Source organism: Sprattus sprattus (genome assembly GCF_963457725.1).
Source record: "Sprattus sprattus genome assembly, chromosome: 8".
In the NCBI taxonomy this organism is placed as follows: domain Eukaryota; kingdom Metazoa; phylum Chordata; class Actinopteri; order Clupeiformes; family Clupeidae; genus Sprattus; species Sprattus sprattus.
In genome coordinates this window covers 23,487,824-23,510,944 of record NC_137927.1, presented here as the reverse complement: position 1 = coordinate 23,510,944, position 23,121 = coordinate 23,487,824, and the positions used below count along the sequence as shown (strand labels likewise).

General features: G+C 41.5%; 4 protein-coding genes across 5 annotated transcripts; 2 read left to right on the top strand and 2 right to left on the bottom strand.

Moving 5' to 3' along the window:
* Nucleotides 1-1,954: 1,954 nt before the first annotated feature.
* Nucleotides 1,955-6,420, bottom strand: ccne1 (cyclin E1). Its single transcript, XM_080843251.1, has 12 exons — nt 6,286-6,420; nt 5,702-5,752; nt 5,461-5,545; nt 5,282-5,344; nt 4,764-4,921; nt 4,364-4,499; nt 3,901-4,047; nt 3,688-3,783; nt 3,436-3,567; nt 3,042-3,153; nt 2,780-2,937; nt 1,955-2,600 (listed from the first exon to the last, which is right to left on the bottom strand). The coding sequence occupies exons 2-12, from the start codon at nt 5,713-5,715 to the stop codon at nt 2,484-2,486; spliced, it is 1,218 nt and encodes a 405-aa protein (XP_080699377.1). The 5' UTR covers nt 5,716-5,752; nt 6,286-6,420; the 3' UTR covers nt 1,955-2,483.
* Nucleotides 6,421-7,209: 789 nt separating this feature from the next.
* Nucleotides 7,210-12,928, top strand: LOC308369322 (uncharacterized protein F13E9.13, mitochondrial; the record flags this gene model as incomplete). The annotated part of the gene is made up of 6 exons (XM_080843708.1): nt 7,210-7,282; nt 7,517-7,599; nt 7,935-8,115; nt 8,316-8,466; nt 8,633-8,760; nt 12,584-12,928. 6 exons carry the CDS (start codon nt 7,210-7,212, stop codon nt 12,772-12,774), a joined length of 807 nt encoding a protein of 268 aa, XP_080699834.1. The 3' UTR covers nt 12,775-12,928.
* A 5-nt stretch (nt 12,929-12,933) lies between these two features.
* LOC308369323 (tumor protein p53-inducible nuclear protein 1) lies at nt 12,934-16,532 on the bottom strand. Its single transcript, XM_080843709.1, has 4 exons — nt 16,444-16,532; nt 14,832-15,011; nt 14,495-14,639; nt 12,934-13,822 (listed from the first exon to the last, which is right to left on the bottom strand). The coding sequence occupies exons 2-4, from the start codon at nt 14,968-14,970 to the stop codon at nt 13,612-13,614; spliced, it is 495 nt and encodes a 164-aa protein (XP_080699835.1). The 5' UTR covers nt 14,971-15,011; nt 16,444-16,532; the 3' UTR covers nt 12,934-13,611.
* On the top strand, nt 15,033-22,818 carry LOC308369324 (protein C19orf12 homolog). Of its 2 annotated transcripts, none has more exons than XM_080843711.1 (3): nt 15,033-15,873; nt 19,882-20,092; nt 20,270-22,818. In XM_080843711.1, exons 2-3 carry the CDS (start codon nt 19,933-19,935, stop codon nt 20,533-20,535), a joined length of 426 nt encoding a protein of 141 aa, XP_080699837.1. In that variant the 5' UTR covers nt 15,033-15,873; nt 19,882-19,932; the 3' UTR covers nt 20,536-22,818. The 2 variants fall into 2 exon arrangements, with proteins under 2 accessions (XP_080699837.1, XP_080699836.1); XM_080843710.1 differs by lacking the exon at nt 15,033-15,873 and adding an exon at nt 17,468-17,578 and having other exon boundaries at nt 20,270-22,817.
* Nucleotides 22,819-23,121: the final 303 nt, after the last annotated feature.

Here is a 23,121-nt window from a genome sequence, read left to right as displayed (position 1 = left end):
GAAAGCAAAAACCAAAACAACAGGCCATCAATGGACCGGCACTTGATGTCTGTCCAAACCTGTTTCTATGCTCCACATTTCTTCTGTCCCCTACCAAGGTTACTGCCTTGACTCCAAAACTTCACCTAATTAATCACAATTATAAAATATCCATTTCAACAGTGTAGTGTAGAGTGGTTATTTGAGGGCTGTTCTAAGCAAAATCAAAGCAGGTACAAAATTGGTTGTCACTGGAAACTTTACCGGTCATGGTTTGATTAGGTTAAATCGTGCTAAAGCCACACGTGCCCTTAGCTGAGCGCCCTCTGTGTAGTCAGTGACTGCCCCATTTTCAGTGGCTTTGAGTGACATTTTCAGAGGATTGCCCCCCCGACTAGGTGTGACTTCTGGCGGTGCAGGCTGGGCCCTCGTCCAATGGGCACCTGCTGCTGCCACCAGCGTCTGTGCGAGGGGGGAGGAGAACAAAAGGGGCCATTGAGCGCATAACAGCTGTTGCACTGCTGCCTGCCTGCCTGCCTGAGGACCCTCTGCCCCCTGGGTCTGTCTGGGGAGGGTCGCCCCATCCCCTCCCCCTCTTTCTCTCTCTCCCCTTCCTCCACACTGACCGCCAAATCACTCCTCGAAAGAGGCATGTCACTCTCCCTGAAATGTTAAACACAGCAGTGGCCTTGGGTGCCTGCTCACCCAGTTACTGCCCAATTAATGCAACACGTCTTTGGTAGAGGGTATGAGGTACTGCGAACAGCAAACAGGACCATCACTCTCAGATGCATCTTCTGACGGCGGCCATTTTTGAGTCTCAGTGATGAAACAACAATCTGGTCTTCTCTAATTAACTCTGGGGTCGGGGGTCCTCCAAATAACTGGCATCACACTTGCAATATGTGAATGGGTACAACCTCATTCAAGCAACAACTAGTCGTACTTTAATCTTTCAGGTGGAAAATGAAATGAGTTAGTGTCTTTGTCAGGATGCATTTTAAATATACTGGCATAATAGGAATGGCTTGTGCTAACTGTCACCTCAGACTGAAACAGAAACCATGCCAAGCTGAGGCACCAGAGCACTAGCTAGTGTATAATGTAATGAATTACCCTTGTCTCTGCAGCATCTGTTGAGGAAATCAGTCCCCAACACACCTCAATCCTGCCTGCTCCATGAGCACATCTGACAGACGCAGCATCACACTGACATCTAGTGGATCAATCCCATGTTCATCAGACACTCACAAGCACAAACACCACAAGGCCACAAGCAGAGGGCACCCTCTGTCTTAGTGAGACAGCCATTACAGGGCCTGCAATGCAAATACACCATTTTGTGACATGTACACACATTTTGACAAACAACTTCCATGCAAACATCTGGATATGTGCTGATGCCAAATAGGACTAAATATAACAAGTCATTGTTTTAATACTTATTTTTTCAAATACATTTTAAACAGGATTTTTTTTTGCCCTCCTTGTCGACAAAATGGCTCCTACACAAGTTAATGAATAAATGCAAGTTATTGACATAGAAGTGAATTTTGATGAAAGATAAGCATGTTGAGGCTTTACATGAGTGAAAAATTGCCATTACCATCCAGGTCACGGCTGAATCTCACCTCTGCTGCGTAGACAGACTATTACAAACGTGATTTTGAATAATCACAGCACTAAGGCACTGAACACATGGGTCATCACATTTTCGTTAAATTGGACTCCGCTTACACATAAGTCCACTGTAAGTATCTTTACTAAAATCTTGAGATAACAGAAGTTCACACACGCTTGAGTAAAAACATAAATGCTGTCTGAGACAGAGCTTTATTTAAAAACATTACACAAAAAAAGTAGCAGCATCTCATTAAAAAAAAAAAATTAAAAAAATGAAATTGTTCATTTTGGTAAATTCAAACTCGCAGGGGAACCGTCCCGTTCGAGTCAATCTTAAATAAGAGTCCACAGTCTGAGCTTCTGAAGCTGGCTTTTCCTCTGGTCTGGTTTGGCAGCTGGTCCACTTAGTCTCACCAGCAACCTGCCAGTAACATCTTCGAAGTCCAAAATGGCAGTGAGGCAGCATGGGCCACACGACTCACCCAAATCTGGGCAGGGTCTTCTGCTTTCATCTTTCCATCTGTCCATCTGTACCCTACCCTCTTTAGCAGCAGTCAGAACCCGTAACAGCTCTGAGTTTGGATTTCTCCCCCGGTAGGAGATACAGCTTCGTGTTGCTTGAGTACACGTCCTTTTCACCATATATTCAATTTTTAAAATTTCCATAAAAACAGAAATCAATTGTCAAAGTAATACAAAAATCACAACTCTCAACAGGAGTCAATTCAAGTCTGCTTAAAAATATATATGGGATATTTGAAAGTCTTGTGCACATTTCAGGTAATCTGTGAGTTGTGTTTGAGTGTGCTGGAACGTTAGCGCCTCATCCAGGCCTTTCTCCCTTGCCGGTCAACGGTTCAGTCCATCATCAGTCTGAGGGTTCAGGGCACCGTGCAGTCAGGCTTCTCACTGCTGGGTGGCGGTGTAAGCACCCCAGAGGGAACAGGTGAGCTCTGGCTGCGCTCCACGTCTACCACTTGATACGTGTACACCTTACCCTAAAACGAGGGGAGGGGGGGGGACACAACAAAGTGAGGTGAAGGCCGATTCAAGAAATCAAAACCACGCTAAAAAGAGTCAAGACCATGCTATTGGCTGTGCTCTGAAACCAAATACATTACATTAGCAGTCGGCTACAGTGCACACAACATTTGGGTGGACAAAGACGTGAACTCACCAGCCACTCCAGGTAGGCCGCATGAGTCTGAATGTTGTGCATGTTTTCCGGGGGAACCCCTTTGAAGGTCTTGAGACCAGAGCTACCCATTTCTCTGATCGACATGGCAAACGGTACCATCCATTTCACACACTTCTCCAAGTCACTCCACTCAAGACCTATAGAGGAGGATGGGGATAAGGTTGAGCTCAAAGAAATATCAGAAACTAAACAGAACTTGGAAAGACACCATTACACAAGGACTCATCACTGCACTGTTTACCTGAAACTCTCTCCACGAGCTCCAGCGAAGAGAAATGAAATAGAGCCGAGGCTGAAAGCAGACCACTGGTGAACTCCAGGCTTTTAACATCCAATGTGCACAGGTCCAATAACTGGAAAAGAAAATACAAATCATGAAGATATTAGGCTGGTAAAAAAAAAGTAAGAAAACAAGCCACACAAGGCCACCGGAAACAAAACCCCTCAAATATTACAACAGAATGGAGCTCATAACCACTCCCTTCCCCTGATCTGTCATCGGCTTTTCACCCATCAGCTTTTCATCAGCTACAGCAGTGTGATATAGCCTTACCGGAATTCTTTCTCCTACTTTGTTGTTGAAAAGCGCCCTAGTTTAAACCTGAAAAGCTTGGGGAAGTCAAATGTAAACATACCTCTGTAATCTGGACAAATGTTGCCTCTGGGTACTGAGGTATGAGGACTTCCTCTGTTTTCAGGTAGGCCACCTGCATATAGATGTTCAACCAGGACACTGGTGTCAGAGGACTCAGACTCCAGTTAAGTTCCTGTGTAAATTACAAAGAAGGAGAGAGATTAAGCTTCAGACAGGGTCTAAACACATGAATGCAAAACAAAACCATCAAAGAAGAAATAAGAATCAAGCAAATACAGCTAAATCGTGTTACCTTCATGATTATGATTTCCATGGTCAAGATCTCTTCCTCCATACAGGCTCCATCAGTAACGTAGGCAAACTGGTGTAGCTTGGGAGGGTAGATTTCCTGCCAGATCGCAGAGGTTTGGCATGCCATTACAACCAATCCCTTTAATTAAATTAAATTCTAAAGGGCTAAGTGAGCCGTCTGTAAATGCTGGAGGCAATGGAAGCAATAGCATACCTCCATCTTTGCAGCGATGAAGAGAGAGGATATGCCGATGAGCTGCAGTGTGCTTTTCAACACGTCTGTCTGTGTGGCCATGAAACGGTCAAAGTAGTGCTGGGCCAGATAAAACGTTTCCCTGTGGAGTTTATATACTTCACACACCTAGGAAAGAAAACAGTTTCATGAAATATATATATTTAATGCCAAGGAAACACCAGTTAAAAACACAAGGATCTGCCATTTGATGTTCTTGTTTTTCATGAAATTACCAGTACTGAATGAAAGTTTGCCAATTCACCATGTTCACATGAAATCAGTTGCCGCTCACATGTACAGTATGCCTCAGTAGACAAAGAGGAACTGGTCATAACAAAAAAACCTACCATCCTCTGACACTTGCAGACCTGACAAGTGGTTGGATTCAAAGAATCACTTCACTGTACTTCTCAAAGCTATTTGTATTAGAGGGAATACGCACCTCCATCAGCCAATCCAGTAGAATTGCCCTCATCTTGGGCTGAAGTCTAGGGTGTCTATCCATGACACGAGTGTCATGGGTGTAGGCTTCATCCTTCTTCAAAAGATTGTTCCAGACATCATCTTTGCTTGCCCAGCTGCAAATCCAGATATCAAATGATTCATTATTGTGGTTCTAGATATTAATACACATGCATACATTTCACAAAATGGTTGGTTGTGTGGGTAAGAATATTATGCCTAGACCTAAACTTCAACATATCAACTGACATTTAGAAACTGTCTGTACATTGGTTAGATCACAAAACCTGCTGGCCAAAGCCAATATGATTTGAATTGGTATAGGGACAACACCGATAGCTTTGCCATTTAGCTTCCAATCAATCTCATTTGAGACTCACCGAAGGTTAGGCAGAGGGGAAGACCTTGTAGGAGTGACATGAATTTTTCTGAAATGGCAGCCGGCAAATCCCCCATCGTTAGCAGGTTCTTCGACTTTATCGTCAGGTGTGGGGATCCGCTTGAATGGATTAGTGTCAGCTATGTCAGGATTCCACGCCTGGGTAGGAAGAGGAGGAATGAGAAAGATATGCAGGACACCCTACCAGATAACAACAAACACAAACATCTACTGCTAGTGAAGGCTTCCAAGCCTCAACAGAAAAGGCAAGGCGGCAACTGGGACGGGTCTAAACACACTTTGAACACTTTGAACCAATGCATAACACTGATGACAAATACATGTTTGAGCCACCACATCCTGTTGTTGGTACACCTATATTCAGTGCATGAACAGTGCAGTCTGCCACTACAATACAATAAAAGGTCTCTTCAGGGAGGTAGGTAGAAATACTCAAAAGCTCAACTCCAAGAGCCATGCTGAACTGAAACTTCAGATTTAGAATAGTGGTTATGTTACCTGTGGTCCGCATTGTTTCTTTTTGGTCATTTCCACCACTTCTTCATCTGGGTCTGGTAAGTGCTGGGGATTAAGATAAGTATAGTTACTTTGGGTTGTCCAGTGCCAGAGCAATTCCAAGGTAACACACACATACTACCACCACACCTAAGTGTCCCGTACTAAAAGGCCATACTTACAATAGCAACATCTGCCTTTCTTTTTCGTGGTCGCGTTGCTTTTACATTGGGGACATCAACTGCGAGGTCTGACTCCACCGTTTGCCTAACATTTGTAAGAAAACATATTTTCATGAAATATGCAAGTGAAAACTTACACCATCGTGGATGCATTAGCCTACTAGCCAACTGGCTAGAAGTTAAGATCACAGCTGCAACTCTCCAAACCATTTTGATCAAAATGGGTGAAACCAAAACGTACCCTTTTCTTGGCATTATATTCCCACGTGTGTTACTCTGGAATAAGGAGAGCCTGTGGACACAAACATTGGATTGTGATTTATTTTCGTATATTTAAAACCATACGTTTCCCAACCCCCACCACTTATCTCCATTCACAAAGCACAAAGTTACGCACAGACGCAAGGCTCTAGGCGCGGGGAAGTGGAAAGAGACACAATGTTAAAAGGAGGGAAACTGTTCAAAATACAGCGAGAAATACATCAAATACAAGATTGAGGTCGTTTAGATTCTATATTTTAGTATCGCTCAAGCTAGATGGCTTGAAACTATAGCCAACTTTCGTAAAACTTAAGAGAACTTCCCCTCTTAGCTGTTGCTAAATCCAGGAGAGTCAGAAAATGGCCGAGCCAATAAAGATCCTTCCATTACCAAAATCATCCTTTGTTCAGCATTTCGTCAAAAAAAATATAAAGTCATCAGACCGGAATCCTGTTAACAAGGATTTCTGCATGTTTACATTTATAGAAAAATGTAAAGGCTTCACGTTTCAAAACCAACTCTGCCCTGACGAGGCTCAAACGAGTAGGAAGCAATGATTCTTACCTCAAAAAGATGCTCCCACGAAATAGTCCACAGGGTGTTATTTCTTGTGTAAAAGTATGGTGAAATGTCTTAGAACACCATTGTAAATGGATGTGTGGCCTTTGTTAATACCACAGAGCCCAGACCCAATACACTCAACAGCTTGCTTGTTCTGTGCTGGCGCGAGAAGTTTGCGCCTCATCTTATAAACTGCCCCGGTCTACGCAGCCATAGAAAAGGGGCCGTCAGAGCGGGTGATTTAAAAACCTCTGAAGGAAAATTCATTCAGATGAATTAACATCACAAATTCACAAACTATAAGACAAATATACAAGTATATTAGGTACTATCTATTTATATTGAAAATAAAACATACATACATTAATTCTTTGATATGAATTGATAGGGGTACATTTTTTCGTATTTTTGCCGGCAAAAAAAGAGGCGTGGAAAGGGAGCTGACGGATTGAGGGCGGCACCAGGAATCCGGAACTGCTTTTTGCACCGCGTGGCTAGTGAAACATAGAAGTAAACAAAAGGAATGTTTTCTTGAAAAAAACCTCGAAATCTTGTGGTATGCACGAAATTTTGTTCAAAATCGAAACACGACATCCAGTACTATTGACCGCTTGGAATGTCATACTGCTAAAACCGCGATGTAGGTCATTTTTTTGTCGTTAAATGGGTGCTCCCCATTTATGCAAATATTTTACTGATGACGACAGTCAACAGCAGGAGGAGGAATCTCTAAATGTTATTGCTGAAGACTACATTTGGGGGGATCTTTCATACATAGATTCAGAGATGAATGAAAAGCTAGATGACCTGGGAATGGCTGTCGTGCAAAATAGGCAGATAAGAACAGTCCCGCCCAAATAAACTTTGCCCTGTCATACGAACTCCCTCAAAATAATACCTATTTTCATATCTCGTCCTCTGTTGATAATGAAGTTTGTCGAGCTATTTGGGCGTTTAAAATCAGTGGTGATTGGGATGATCCATGTTCGGGCTCTCCCAGGTAGGTCTATTAAATTAAATACATTAGTGCCCCCGTATCCGCGGGCGGGCTGTGTCCAAAGAGAAAGACCTACTGAGGAAAGCGAAACCGCGGGTAGTTAGCGAAAACCATAGCTTTATAACTTGTGGAAAAACTTCCTGGATGGAGGAATCAACGGGGTACCAGCCGGACTATTGCGTGGTTTGGGGTGAAAGGTTACACTCTTACCTATGTTTGACATTGCTTTCTCTACAGGCACTCCCTTAAACACTGCAACCTTGTCGGAGATAATCGAGGAGGCCTGCCGTGAAGTGGAAATTTACCAGAGTGCAGGAGTCGTAAGAGCACCTACAATTGTGTGGTTTAAACAGCTATAGGCTACAGTTCGAAAGGGTTTCACTCAGTCCTTTCAGTTGACTTCAGAAATTGTAGTCCATACCTCAATCAGTTTTTAGGAGTGTTTTAGATATTTTGTTTACATTCTGAAATCCCACAAAGGCACTAGAGACCCTAAACCCATAATAAAACATTCAATATTTTTTTTGTCTGATTTAATAATGATATAATTGAAGTCCTGTTAGCCATAGAAGCAGTTGTTTTATGGACAGTATGGAACACACATTATAGGCCTATTGACGGAAGCCTACTGAATGTTTGTATGCCTCATGTGCAGGATGGATTGATAATTGAGAACATGCATGATATTCCGTACACGTTTGATGTTGGACCAGAGATCTGTGCCAGCATGACAGCCATATGTGCTGAAGTGAGACGTGTCTGTCCATCCTTGCCACTTGGAGTCCAGGTCTTGTCTGCCGCAAATCAACCAGCATTGGCTATAGCACTTGCTTCAGGTGACTACTGAGATGCTGGTTTTCTTCAAAAGTTATTCTGTTATAGCTGGATGTTTATGTGACTAACTGAAAACAAGATTGCCCTGTAATAAGGATGATCAGCATAAATTGTGTTATCTGTGAAACACTATTTTTGCCATTTCTTTGTATGGTTGACATCATTTGTGGCTTACTGATGGAAATTACTTACTTTAACCAAGGTTTGAATTTCATCCGAGCGGAAGGATATGTATTTTCACATGTGGCTGATGAGGGTCTACTGAATGCATGTGCTGGTGATCTTTTGCGCTACCGCAAGAAAATAGGAGCAGACCATCTCCAGATCTTCACTGATATTAAGAAGAAACACAGGTAAATCTAACAGGAGCACTCAAATACAGAGTGGCAAAAACAAGTAGCCCCTTCTGTGGATATTAGTATGGATGACTGATAGAAGATGCGTTTTATGTTTAGGAACATTGCAGAAAAAACAGCATCCCATCAAACAGCAGGGGTAGTAACATAAATTGTGCTTCAGCTCCCATTCTATAACAGCTGATGTTAGCATCGTTGACACTGCCAAAGCTGCAGAGTTCTTTCTCTCGGATGGACTCGTCATAACAGGAACAGCCACTGGGGTTCAGGCTGATCCCGTTGAACTCAGAGGTGAGTCTTGTATGTTATCATACTAACATTGTATTATTTGATAGACCCAACCAGTCTTTTGCCTTTTGTTGTACCAAACATGCAGTGCTACTGTTTCTTCTATAAAAAAGAGGAGGGATCTTAGGTTTTGCATATTTATATTTATCAGGGTCACTACTAACTAGGGTCAACTGGGGTTTACCGGCTGCTATTTAGGGTCTAAATGCAACCCTACCCTGTTGTGTTCTGTATGTCTGCAATGCTGAAAAGCACACCAGTTACTACGTTGTCCTTGCAGGCTGCCAGGGTTGGGGACGGGTCATTCTGTCAGTGATAAATGCACTGTACGCTGAGAGATCAGCTGACATTTAGTACTGGGATATTTTTGAAATGCATTGGTGACAGAATAACGGTCTAGTTCAGTGGTTCTTAACCTGGGTTCGATCAAACCCCAGGGGTTCTTTGAATCACTCTCAGGGGTTCGGCATGGGGCAAGACACACACACAGCATAGCCCGGTTCACACTAGTAATGTCGGGCTGTTATTATATATACCTATGTTTTGAAGAAATCATATTCTATGTTTCCAATTACGAAGGGTTCGGTGAATGCACTGATGAAGCTTGCAGGGTTCAGTACCTCCAATAAGGTTAAGAACCACTGGTCTAGTGCTTAGGTTCATTTCACCCATGTCATTTTTTAGAAAACACTATTTCCAAAATGTTGAGATGAGTGAGTCATGTCTTGTGCTCCAAGAGGATGTGATCTATCACAGTGGAACAGGTGATCTTGAGAGCCATGCAGCACCAGATAACTATAACAGGACCGTTGTCAAGATGACTGGTTTGAATTATCCACCAGTAGGAGATAGTGATTTGACTTAATACTGTTCCAATAAAAGTGTTACCATTCCTGTTTTTAGATAGTTAATGTCAAACTGACTGACCCCTATAGCTCACAAAGTTGCCAATACTGACGGAAGTTGCTCTAAACCTGGGGCTGTATTGACAAAGCCTCTTATCTTACCACTAGGAGTGCTCCTAACTCGCGCTAAAACATTTTACGTAGGAGCAATTTCTTAAAAGTGATTCACAACGCCTCTGAGACCTACTCATACTAAGGATAATACCAACTCCTAAGCTTAAGATAAAAACTCCGTTGCTATGGATGACGTCAATTCTCATGCACGAGTTTAGAAGCGGTGCGCACGGTGATTGGTTGCTGACAGGCGCTCTCATTCAAAACTCAGTCCTAACATCCCCCTAACGATCCCACTAAATCAACAGAAAATAAGAGAATAACCTAGGCTTCAAATGAAGTCATATTAAATAGTAATGGACAGTGCACTTAGCAGAATGCACACGCATGATGACAATTTTGTGCATCCAACGAGAATGACGCTTTGCACGTTAAGAGAAAGAGAAATTGCCGAAAAAAACACGGAAATTGCATGAAATCAAAGAAGTAATAATTAAAGCACCCTGCAAACTATTAGGTAATCAGCATATTTCCAGCCCTTAAACACTTCAAATATCAGTCCATACGGCTCTTTAAGTCCTCCTGTCATGATGGACGAAACGAGGGCGAGACGTAAGAGAAAGCCGAACTGGTCCCAGGACAGGACCAACTGCTCCTGTTGGCCCAGTGTGTGCTGGAGAGGAGGGGGGTTATAAAAGCTAAATTTTGCTGTGGGGTGACCACAAAAAAGAAGCGTGAGGCATGGGAGGACATATATGTTAACATAAATGCTTCATTCCCTGCCGTGTGTCGCTCTGTCGATGACTGCGAGATTTTGTTCCACATGAGCGTATTTGAATTGTGTCACCAAAATAGGCCTCATGCGTATACTTACATGTTGTAGTTCAACTGTGCTCCCGGTTGTGGATTGAGGAAGGGTGTCAAAAGCCATGTCTTGCATGGATAGCCACTGTCACCCAACAAGTGGCATCCAGCAGGTACATGGTGCCGCTCAAAAAGCTGGCGCAGACCGCTCTCCATTAAAATGCGCGAATCGTGAGTAGATCCAGGCCACTTCGCAACAATATCCATGATTGTGAAATTTGGATCAAACACTATCTGTGTATTAATTGAATGTAGCTTTTTAGCGGTTTACAAAGACCTCCTCATCTCTGGATGGAGCAATTTTTTTAATGTGTGTTCCATCGATGGCACCCACGACACCGGGCATTCCTGCAATCGCCATGAAATTGACCTTGATCCTTTGAAGTAGGCGATTGTCCAAAGGGAACCGGATAAACTGTTGTACAATGTGTGGTCTACAGAGTGCGGTGATTGTTTGATGAATGAATCGGCTTACTGATGATTGCGATATTCTGAAGTCGTCTGCGTTGCAAAGTTGCATTTTCCCCGTAGCTAAAAATCTTAATGTTATCAAACATTTAACTTCCGGACTGATTGGGTTGTTTCGGTTAGTTGGAGACGTGATTGCATCCCACACTAATTCTAGTAAAATGTTGATGCCTTCACGGTTTAAGCGATATCTTCTCAACAATTCAGAGTCGTTCATTGTCTCCAACACGTTGCGTCTGGCTTCAGCCATTTTAAGACTTTTTGTGAATAGGTCTTAGTGACTTAGGAGTCCTCATGAGGAGTTTTAAGCTGTCCTAGACTTAGGTGCTACTTTTAGGGATAAAATATTTTGTGAATTGCTCTTAGTAAAAAAAATTAGGAGTCCTACATTTAAGACTGACACGCCCATTATTTTTAGGAGTTTCTCCTAAATTCGCCACTTATGAGCTACTTTTAGCCCTAAGATTCTTTGTGAATACGGCCCCTGATGTCTACAATGTCAGTCACAAGAGTATGTAGATTACACACTTAGAGAAAGTATACTGCACAAACATAAAGTCAACAGGGTAAAAAGTTTAGTTCATCAAACCAGTTAGTACTTACCAAGTAGCATAGTTACTGATAGCTCAGCTATAGTCACTAAAAGTTCATTGTAGAGTTTGCTACCCATACACACTAAGAACCAGTGGGCTGTGGATGGTCATTTTGTAGATCAGCTGGTCCCTTTACTCAAAACAGGCAGCTCTCAGTCAGAAATGTGTCTCTTTTTTTTCTCAGTCAATTGTTCTTTCTCATTCACATGCATATGGTGACACACAAATACACTCATGTATTAGGAATGTAATGCTGTGTCTATCTCTGTTCAACAAACCACTCCCAACCGCCTACATGCCCACTCTTGTGCTGACATTGTCAGCTTTTCCACAGCAACCAAACCTCCAATGTCCAAATGTATTAGTGCAATTTAGTTCTTCACGCGATCACCATATGCTGTCTGTTTACTTATTTGTGCCTTTTTGGGGCAGACCTTTAGGTTCTAGTTCTGTTCCTTAAAGCCTGCCATGCCCATGAAGCTGGCCCACTGACCTTATAAAGAGCAGCCCTGCCTGGGGAGATAAGATGCTGTACAGTCTGGTCCCAGAGAGGGCCAGCCATGGGCACACGTCCCGCTCCCTGTCTACTCCTTCTGCAGGCCTGCTCAAGCTAATATAGACACCAACATTGCCGGCTATTTTTAAATCCCGCTTCCAGATGGCTGGTGAGCATGCAGGGCTGTAAACACACAGGCATGGAGAACAGGCCCAGCCCTGCTGCCTTGTTTGGAAGGCTGCCTGTCACCCCCTTGGTGCTCTTCCATTAGAGTGGTTCTGTGGTCAGCTGGGGGACGGGAGTTGCCAGTAGAACTCAATTGAACTGGAAGCAAGCTTAGACATCACGGCCACAGATGCTGAGTCGGTCCAAATAGCTTCTCATTTCTAGACTGTAATAATCGCCAATCAGATTTCAGCAGTATTGTTGTTTTCATTTCTTCTCAGAGGTTGCACAGGCTGTGGGAATCCCAGTGCTGATAGGCTCCGGGGTGACTCAAGATAATGTGCAACACTACCTTGATGCAAATGCTATGATCATTGGCTCCCACTTCAAAAGAGGAGGCCATTGGGCCAATGCAGTGGACCCAGAAAGGGTGAAACGGTTCATGGGAAGGGTGGATGAACTCCGGAAGTGAAGCACTACATAGTATCCTGGTCGATGACCGTGTATCTCTATGGCTGTTTTAGTTAAATACAACTGTACAAAAACAAGCTTCAGCTCATGGCAAAAATGTATGTTATCCAATGCATAAGGATCCCTGAAACAAAATGATAAAGCTGAAATACACAATAAATGTATGAAAACATATTTATTTTACTCTTTTTTTTCAGAATGGTGTTTTATCAAATTTATACTCAGTAATACAAAATGACTTTTCATCAATATATACATGATTTTTGCAAAAGCAGAAACTTAAGAAGCAAACATTTCAGGCCACACAACAATTTAGCAATTACAAAAATGAAATGTCTTTTACACACTCAAACCCTACGCAGTGCATCAGTGGTTTCAGCAGTAACTGCACTTTACTACTACATTCAAAAGAAAAGAAATTCACTTGCTAATTTTTTGAGTTTTTGACATATTCAGAATAAAAGGTATTATTAAAGATTTCAGAACAATATATCACAGTTACATTAAAGATCTGTAACCAAATACACCCAATACAAAAAGAACCGGTTCTATTTTGTAGAAAACCCGTGAGGTCAACTTCAGCCTATTCCGCTTTAAGTTGCCGAATTGTATCACACAGTAACTGAGTTAATAAGCATTGTACTTTTACAATAATGTCATCGGAAAATGTCCTCTATTGATTCAATGTATTGAGATATGTTACACAGCATATACCTCACTACACGGTACATCACAAACGCCTATTATTACCCTTGTTATTCTTGCTGTGGTCAGGGTCAAGTCAGAGCTCAAAGATCTGTATTTCAGTGGTTGTAGGTCGGAGAGCTTCCAGGAGAGCTCAGTAGTTGTAGAGGCGTTGACAGGGCTGCTTGAAGAAGCCATGGCGACGTTCGGCTGGTGAGAAGCGAATCCGTGCAAGGTTCTGCCTCTGGATGCCGCTTCGGGACAACTTTCTGCGCTCCATTTGGGAGAGCATGCTAGCACTGCATGGCAAGGGGCCTCCCCACCCAGCAAGCCTCCACAACAGGTGGCGTCTAAAGGGCATAGGCCTACAGAGATAGTCACATTATTACAGAAAAGCCCCCAGGCTTAACTAACTGAAAACATGACACTGAAAATAACCTCAGCTCTTGTAATAGGCATGGGAAGCTGCTTTACCAGTGGTAGGAGCACTCTAAATCCAGATCTAAATCAAACATATTTTCTGACATGTACAAACAGCCATTTTACACAGCTCCACAGCAACAACTATCTCTTATCTCCTGGCTGCCTGACAGCATCCTGTTGTTTTTTCTCACAGCCTTAGAAATCAGGCTGTGTTTACCCCATATAATAGTTGTTTTTAAACCATTCAGTACAGTAGTTTATGTCCCATCATTGCCTTCATTCATTACAGTTACAAATGACATATGCTAATTTAATATGACAATAAGACGTATTTTTTTATAACATCTTCACATTCATTGTGCTTACACAGGGTAATATAAGGAGAGGTAAATATGTCTGTTTCTCACTTGTTGCCCAGGCTATTTACTCTGCTGACACAAAATTCCATAAAAACAGCTTTTACAGTACAACATTCCAAAATGACTGACTTACCACACTAGTTAGCTTTTATCAGTGCATGCTGTACTGTTGTTGGTATTAGCAGTGCAAGGCTATTGGCCAGTTAGTTCAATACTTTTGGACAGAAACTCCTTATTGATGAACATTTTACACACCTGGGAGATCCCTCTTCTTCTTCATCTGACGTGATATCTTCCTCGTCTGGTCTCTGTGACATCATATTGTACACAGACATGCTTGGATGCTCAATCAGAAGATTCTCAAGAGGGTCCACTTCAGCAGAAGTCAGGGACTGACTCTCTAAAAGACAACGTTACATAAAGTATTGTAACAAACGAGCTAAGGCTATGCGAAAGGAGTATGCACAGGCTATGTCCAATATATCATTTTTCATTAAATGCTGAAATTATACTATTATAAGGTGACACTGTTCAAGGTGACTGAACTGTTTTTATGAACCGTCTGTAGATATCAACATGTTGTTTGACTCACCATGGACGTTGATTATGATCCATTCACCGTCGTCATACTCCATTAGGTCCTCGCCGTTTTCAATCTGAACACACTTGCCTTCTATATTGGCATCCTCCTCCATGTTTCCAAGGATGTGGGAGAGTAACTTTCCAATCATAATTGTGAAGACGTTCTTGGAGTGCCACTTCCTATGGAACTCTGCAATTACCACAATGGTGGATTATGGCGCCATCTACAGGTTTGAGAAAGTCTCCCATGTTGTTTGGGGTCTGTTTGCAATAACTATCCCTGGGGGGTATCCCAAGTTTGTGGTTTAGTGACAGCCCTGGACAAGTTAGCTCCAACTACTAGAAAAGCCCTATGGCTCTTCAATAAGGAGGATAACCACTTGCTCTTAGTCAACTAACCCAAAATTGTCACTAAACCACATACATGGGATACCCCACCAGATCACACCTGATATAAGAATATGGAAATTACTAATGGAAAGAAGTGTGTCATACAGGAAATTAGAGCCATCTTGAATAATCACAACAGAAAGCAGCTTGCACTTCTCTGCTTATGTCTGGAGTGGTTATAGCTCTTGGCAGACATACGTAAGCTGACTGGCCTTTAGCTTGGTGTCCTTTACCCCCAGTTTATTTTAATCAGCTCCTTAAATTCCTTTCCCGATTAAGGATGAGTTTTGATAAAGTTCTGAAATGAACTTATCTTGAACACTTTAAATAGAATCAGATTAGACTAGAATATGACAAAAGGGGTAACATAGAAGTCGAAATGGTCCTCTATCATAAAATCTGTATGTTCTCTCATGTATGCAAGCTATATTTAATTAACTGTTGTGTCTCGCTCCAGAATGGGGAGCAGTCTCCAATGACAGCCAACAGACTGCTTAGTGGTGACATGCACTGATATGCCAAGCTGCATTCGACAGTTTGCATGCAACATCCTCAAGAATGTTTCAATATAATTGTTTTTGTTTGGTGACGTGATAGCCTACATCAATTCCTCTGCAATAACAATATAACATCACACTTGTCTATAGGTCTACGGACTCAAGGTAAGCAATGGTAACCCAAGGTAAGCCATTTACACTTTGAAACTTGGCATGGGAACAGAAGTCCACCTCATCAGCTGTACTGTAATAGAGCCGACTTTTGGCAAGCAACTGTACAGGAAGGAGCGATCAGCTGTAGCAAGCTAATGACCTTTTTTTAACTAGTGTGTTTACCAGTGCTTATCTATGTTAGTTATCTATGGATAAAGACTTTTCTATCTATTCTATGAAGACGATTTAGGCTTACTCAAAGAATGATCACTTAACAGTTACAAAGGCGTATCACAGGCTAATAACAAATAAATATCAACCGTTATGACATTGTTGATATTCGGTATCCTGCATTTGAATTAGAATTTAGTTAGATTTAGCAAAATAGCCTTGTTTCTAGCCTAGTAAAACGCAGTGATAACGCTTTGTTATCGAGACTGTTTACAAATCGAAGATATTTCGTGGGCATGCAACAACAGCAATGAGAACAAGAACAAAGAAACAGCCAGTCTGTGGAAAATACACAGTTAGTTACAGTTTACACCAGTTCTCAGACAGGCTATGAAATGTTCAATCAGTTACCTGTTATGTAGACCTAATAACAATTCTTGCTGAAATGCGAAGTGAACTTATGTACCACCCTTGAAAGGTTCTGTTTTGAAATGTTCTCCTACGCAGGTTTGTTTATCGTCAGAAGACCCATCACTCGTCAACGAACGTCATTAAACACACCCTTTGGGTGGAGCTTCTGAAATGTAACCATACACATTCGAGATAGTCACATTCTGTTCCTGTTTACGTTTATGGCCCTGACAGACTTGCTCGAGTTTTGTGTAACTATTGACCTTTCACAGGCACCAGCCTCATCACAATAAGATATCCAACACGGGTTCTGAGATTTCGACCCCTCAACTCGTTCAGTTATCCCACTTGCCTCAAGTTAACAGCCTACTCGCAGTGTTTAAATAATGTTATTTACTTAGGCTACATTTAAACGGAAATCGATGTAGTAGCCTACGAAATGTAGCCTACAGAAATATGCATTTTGATAAACATTCACTCATTTGCAGTTTGTTTTGTTTTCTCCGTTTTTAACAAATCATTCGTGACATCCGCGTAAAACGTTGTTGTTGAAATAAACCCGGGCTTAGGCTGGCTACCTGTCGAGTTAACGTGATCCCTGAGCTATCCCCGCCACCCACACTCACAAACAAAAGACCAAATGTGCAAGCATAGTGTTACTTTTGTGAGGCATTTCGAAAAAAGGTGTTGTTAGGGCTTCGAGATAAGAAGTTGTTCGGTGATGCTGAATATTGAAACATTGTTGCCTGGCCCAAACTAGTCAGACATAGTGAGCTTCACAGTGCGAACTTGGCTCTTATGAACTTGTTATTATTATTCTATAGCCTACTATTGGGAGTGAAAATCCGTTTTAGTGAGAACAGTGAGATTCAGTTTAACGTTACGTAGGACATGAAAAAAAATGAAAACCTGCAAGTCTCACGGATGTAACGTCAGACCGGAAACATTGTGATCAATCTGCATTGAACCCTGATCCCAAATCAGGCAAAGCAATCAGCAAAAGTTGAAACACACTCCCACAAGCCATTGCGGTATCATGGCGCTTCAAAACTGAATGTAGGCGAAGTAGCCTAAACGAAAGCACAAACCTTGTTTTCAGGTTAATTCGAAAGAGCAAAAAAAAAGACATTAAGCGGTAAGTGAAAGACTTTCGACCTTATTTCTTTTAGAGTAACCTACAGAGTAAAATCTAACATTAGCCTTTTTAAGTTTACAGAAATAATAGCAGTTATAGTAGATTTTGAAGCGACAAGCTCATTTGCTGGACCTGGTAATTTTAAAAATGTCAAGCCACGCGGGCCCTGGATCTCACAGATACTTTGTAGCATTTCTATGTAACTTTAAAATTCATTACATGTTACGAAGGTAGTTCACACGTAATCACGTGACATTTAGACGCACATCATAACATTATACCCTACTTTTGGAGAGGTCTGTCAACAAGTTGGCAATTCCAGCTCATGTTCTTTTTTTCTTATGTTTCAATGTTTTTTTCTTATCGGGAAGGGGAATAAACAAAGAGAGAGTGAAACTAATTGTCACCTACTGAGAAGTGCTCCGAGTTTCTCTGCCTAAGGCGAACCTTTAATAGATTGCAAAGAGTGATGTTGCTTATCATGCCTATTTTGTTAATTTTTAACCAGTGTCAAGGAAAAGCCTTTATTTCTGAACTTCTCATGCCATTCATTTCAAACTTTTGAGGGGATGACACCAATTACCTAGGCTATTGTCAGATGGAATCAAGTATAGCCAATAATGCCCCCATGTTAAACATTTGTGTGCTGTAAAATGTATACAGTGCCCTCCACAATTATTGGCACCCCTAGTGAATATGAGCAAACAGGCTATGAAAAAATATGTCTTTGCTGTTTATCCTCTTGGTCTTCAATATTCATAAAAAATCTTACCTTTTCATTGAGGTAAAATAATTGAAAGAATGTTTTTTTTTTTTACGTTAAATAAATATTCTTCTCCAAAACATGTGTGCCACAATTATTGGCACCCCTTAATTTAATGTCTTGTGCAGCCTCCCTTTGCCAAGATAACAGCTCTGAGTCTTCTCCTATAATGCGTGATGAGGTTGGTGAACACACGGCACGGGATCTGAGACCATTCCTACATACAGTGTCTGTATTCTGAGGTCAACGCTTGTAGACTCCGCTTGAGCTCATCCCACAGATTTTATATGGGGTTTAGGTCGGGGGACTGTGATGGCCATGGCAAAACCTTTATTCTGCGGTCGGTGAACCATTTTTGTCTTGATTTTGAGGTATGCTTCGGATCATTGTCCTGCTGGAAGGTCCAACCACGGCCCATTTTAAGCTTACTGGAGGGCTGTTAGGTTTTCATTGAATATCTGCTGGTATTTGATGGGAGTCCATGATACCATGTATCCAAACAAGATGTCCAGGGGCTTTGGAAGAAAAACAGCCCCACAACATTAAAGATCTGCCACCATACTTCACAGTTGGTATCAGGTGCTTTTCTGTATGGCTATCTTTCTGTCTACCCCAAACCCACCTTTGTTGTTTGTTGCCAAAAAGCATTATTTTGGTCTCATCTGACCATATAACTCGGTCCCTTTAAAAGTCTGACTTACATTTGGCAAACTGTAGGCGCTTTAGTATGTTGTTGATTGACAGCAGAGGCTCTGGCAACCCTCCAAAACAACTTGTGGTGATGTTGGTGGCGTCTGATGGTAGTTTTGGAGACTTTCTGACCCCAAGACTCAACTAATGTCTGCAATTCTCCAGCTGTGATCCTTGGAGATTATTTTGCCAGTCAAACCATCCTTCTCACGGTGTGTGGGGTCAATGTACACACGTCCTCTTCCAGGCTGATTCTAAACATCTCCTGTGGCTTTAAACTTCTTAATTATTTCCATGATAGTGGAAATGGGTATTTTCAACTGTTTAGAGATTTTCTTGTGTCCATTTCTTGATTTGTGCAGCTCAACAACTTTTCATTGCACATCGCAACTGTGTTCTTGGGTCTTTCCCATAGTGATTAATGACTAAAAGAATTAGGCCTATGTCACCTCATATTTGTATGCCAGTGGAACAGGAAGTCATGGTTGACCTCTTAAGAGTTCCTTATCAAACAGGTGAACTTAAAAATGTAAAACATGACTGGAAATTTACTTTAGTTAGATTTTAATTATAAGATTTTTCTAGGGGTGCCAATCATTGTGGCACACATGGTTTTTGGGAAAAATATAAAAAAAATTGTAATGTTTTTTTTTTTTCTTACAATAAATGTTACTCAAATGAAAAGGTAATATTTTTGTGAATATTTTGAGTGAAAGACCTAGAGGATAAACAGCAAAGACATATTTTTCCATAGCCTGTTTGCTCATATTCACTAGGGGTGCCAATAATTGTGCAGGGCACTGTAGGCTATCAATTGACTAACTTTTGCACTATCCCAACTATTCGACAGCAACCAAGTAAGCGGAAGGTCTCGACAATCAAAACTTCACAGAGAGTTAATATGACTTCCCGAATGGACGACGTTATGCGTCTATGCTGTAATCTTTCAGCAAATCAGCAGATAAAAGTTGCAGTGAAGAATTCGAGTATAGGTGCTGCCGTTGCTGGGGGGACTGCATTCATTGGAGGACTACTTGCAGGCCCCCCAGGACTTGCTGCAGGTGAAGTGGAGGTCGTTTGAAAATATAAAATTGTCTTAGTGAAGCTTGTTACGCTGACAGCCATCAATAGGCCTATATTAAATATAGAGTGTGATTCTAATTTGATCATCTTTTTGTCAGGCAGTAGTCCCATACTGTAGTTCCATACTGATGTTGTGATTCCTATAATCCTCATAGGAGGTGCTGTGGGGGGTCTCATTGGTTGCTGGATGACCAGCGGGCAGTTTAAGCCCCTGCCACAGATTATTTTGGAGCTGCCATCTCACCAGCAGCAGAAACTCTACTCCGACATCATGTCGGCGCTCGGCACATTGGACTGGACAGACCTAGCGCAGCTGACAGCTCTGGTCATGGGTAACGCCACACTCCAGCAGCAGGTGGTTGCAACGCTGCTCAGCTACGTCACGAAGGAGCTGAGAGCTGAGGTGCGATATGGAGATTGACCAACAGGGGACAGCACAGGCTGAGATGAACCTAACTGACACACTTACCAGACAAAATGTGACAATGATCTCACAGAACAGTTTAAGATTGCGTAGGAAAAAGATTGCAGATATTTGTTAAGTGGTGTTTTTTCCCCCACCGAAATGCCTTATTTGATGATCTCTTCTACATATCCATGTTCATAAATGTCCCATAAAGTGCATATAACAATCATGTTAGAAACTAAGGAACAGAGGTTTGTCTCTTTGGAAAGTGCCATAAGAGCACAGGTATCAGCTGTTTGCTTCATAGTGTCATTATGTGATTTTAATGTCCCATAGGGATTGAATAACACTTTTTTTTAATTGACTGTACCCTCATTTAAGCCTGTGCCTCACACTTCACCAACACCAGGTGTATATTATCCAACATCCATTAAAGGTTAATGGAAACTGGGATTTTTCAACCTGGGCCCTATTTTTAGATCTTTTTGGGTCCAAACTTTTACCCAGAACAATTAAGGATTGAAATCGGTCCAGTATTGAGTTAGAACGCTATAACTTGCAACTGCAAAACAGCTATAGAGAGCTATATAAGCTGCTTGTTTTCGCCACTGACAGGCTCATCATGTTGTTATGAGTGTCTGGCAACATGGAGAGGATTCCTATTAGGGGTGGGAATCTCTTGGCACCTCACGATTCGATTCCAATTCAGAGGTCAACGATTCATTTCTAAAACGATTATCGATGCATCTCGATTTTTAAAACTGAGTTTGCTACTCCGTCTCAAATCACTTCGTACTTTGTTCCTACTTTTTTTATTAGAGAAAAAGCTTTTTCTTGTCACAATTATGACTTTCTATGAACAATGCAATAATCGATGCAGCTTGCATTTCAATACAAAATGGATGTGTAAAAAAAAATATTAAATATGTATTTTTTAAATTAAAAAAATCGATTATGAACTTTTCTGAATCGAGACAGAATCGTTCGAGAGAAATCGAAGAATCGTTTTTTTTTCCCCACCACCCCTAATTCCTATAGATACATCTGTCTGTTTACCTCAATAATTGTAAAGAAACGGTAGAAAATTACTTTTTCTACAATTTCTGTAGAAAATGACTAGAAACCATATCTGTACAGTTATTGAGGAAAACAGACAGATCTAACTCCGTAGGAAAACTTTCCATGTAGTCAGATATGTATAGTTACATTATGAGCCCATCAGCAGCAGGTAAAAGCGGTTTACTTTGACTCTGATGCATGCCCCATGGCTATAGCCGTTTTGAGGTTTGAGGTGATAGCATTCTAACTAAATACTTGACTGATTTAGAACGTTTTTTTTATCCGTACAAAAAAGTTTGACCCAAAATTTGTTTTGTCATACTACCCTAATATCAAAAGCTCAGTGGACCACAGTCAGCCCGCTAGGGACGGAGCTTGCAGTCCGGTGGCCTTTTTCTCATCGGTTTTCAGGTGTTCTACTGGTGATTAACAGACAAACAGCCACCCGTTTAGGCACTCACTTTCAAAATGTTTTTTTTTTCTTTACTCATCTATACTTCTTCAGTAACTTCACCAACCCTACACATTTGTATAGATGTTGCAAGTGCTAAACTTCAGTCTTAATTGACCATGTCATTTTTCACCTTCAGAGCCTTCTAGTACCAAAAACGTCTTCTGTTCAGCAGTTGATATTTTAAATGGACTATACCAAGGGTATGATTTTTTAAAAATCCAGGAACAGCTCACATTTTATGATATTTTCTTAATTTTCCACTTATAATAAAGATGATGGTGGTCCGAGAGCGGACCAGACGTGGCGAGCCACAAGGGGGTGCCAACCAGAATTCACCAGTTGGCTGATACTTGCCTGCTATCTGGGATGTTAGATTGAAAGGATTTGGAAATGGGTTTGGGATTTTACATGTTGCCGATTAAAGTAGGTTATACATTTGGTGTTGTGTATTAAATTCAATATCTGAGAAGAAATGGATAGATCATGAGTCATTTTTTTTTTAACCATAGCTGCTGTCATTTTGATACTACATGTTCTTTCCTCCTTTCGTAGTTGATCATGTCTCAGCACAGATGGGGGAGTCAGACATGACACATATGCTTAGACAGAGACGATGACTGCAGCTGCCTGTCAACCTCTGCTTGTGGCTGCATGTTCTGCAGTCCTCTCTTAGATGTATGTTGTGGTTTGACTACTGCATTTGCAGTAGGCTACATTGCACTTGCAAGCACCCTATGAGCAAAGGAAAACCATACAGCATAAGGGGTCAAGGACCATGTGAAGATGAGGTCAGGCACATCATGTGTTTAAACACAATGGCTAACCAACCGTTTAATAAGTACTCTATTTATAATATGTCAAGAAGGAGCTGTGAGGTGCAATATAGAGACTGACCAGCAGGGGACAGCACAGGCGTAGGTGAACTGACACACTTACCAGACAAAATGTGACAATAATCTGACAGTTTTAGATTGCATATATTAAGGGAAAAGAAATATTGTTATGTCAACCCTACATATCCATATCCATCCATTCATAAATGTCCCATAAAGTGCATGTAACGGTCATGTTGGAAACTAAGAAACAGA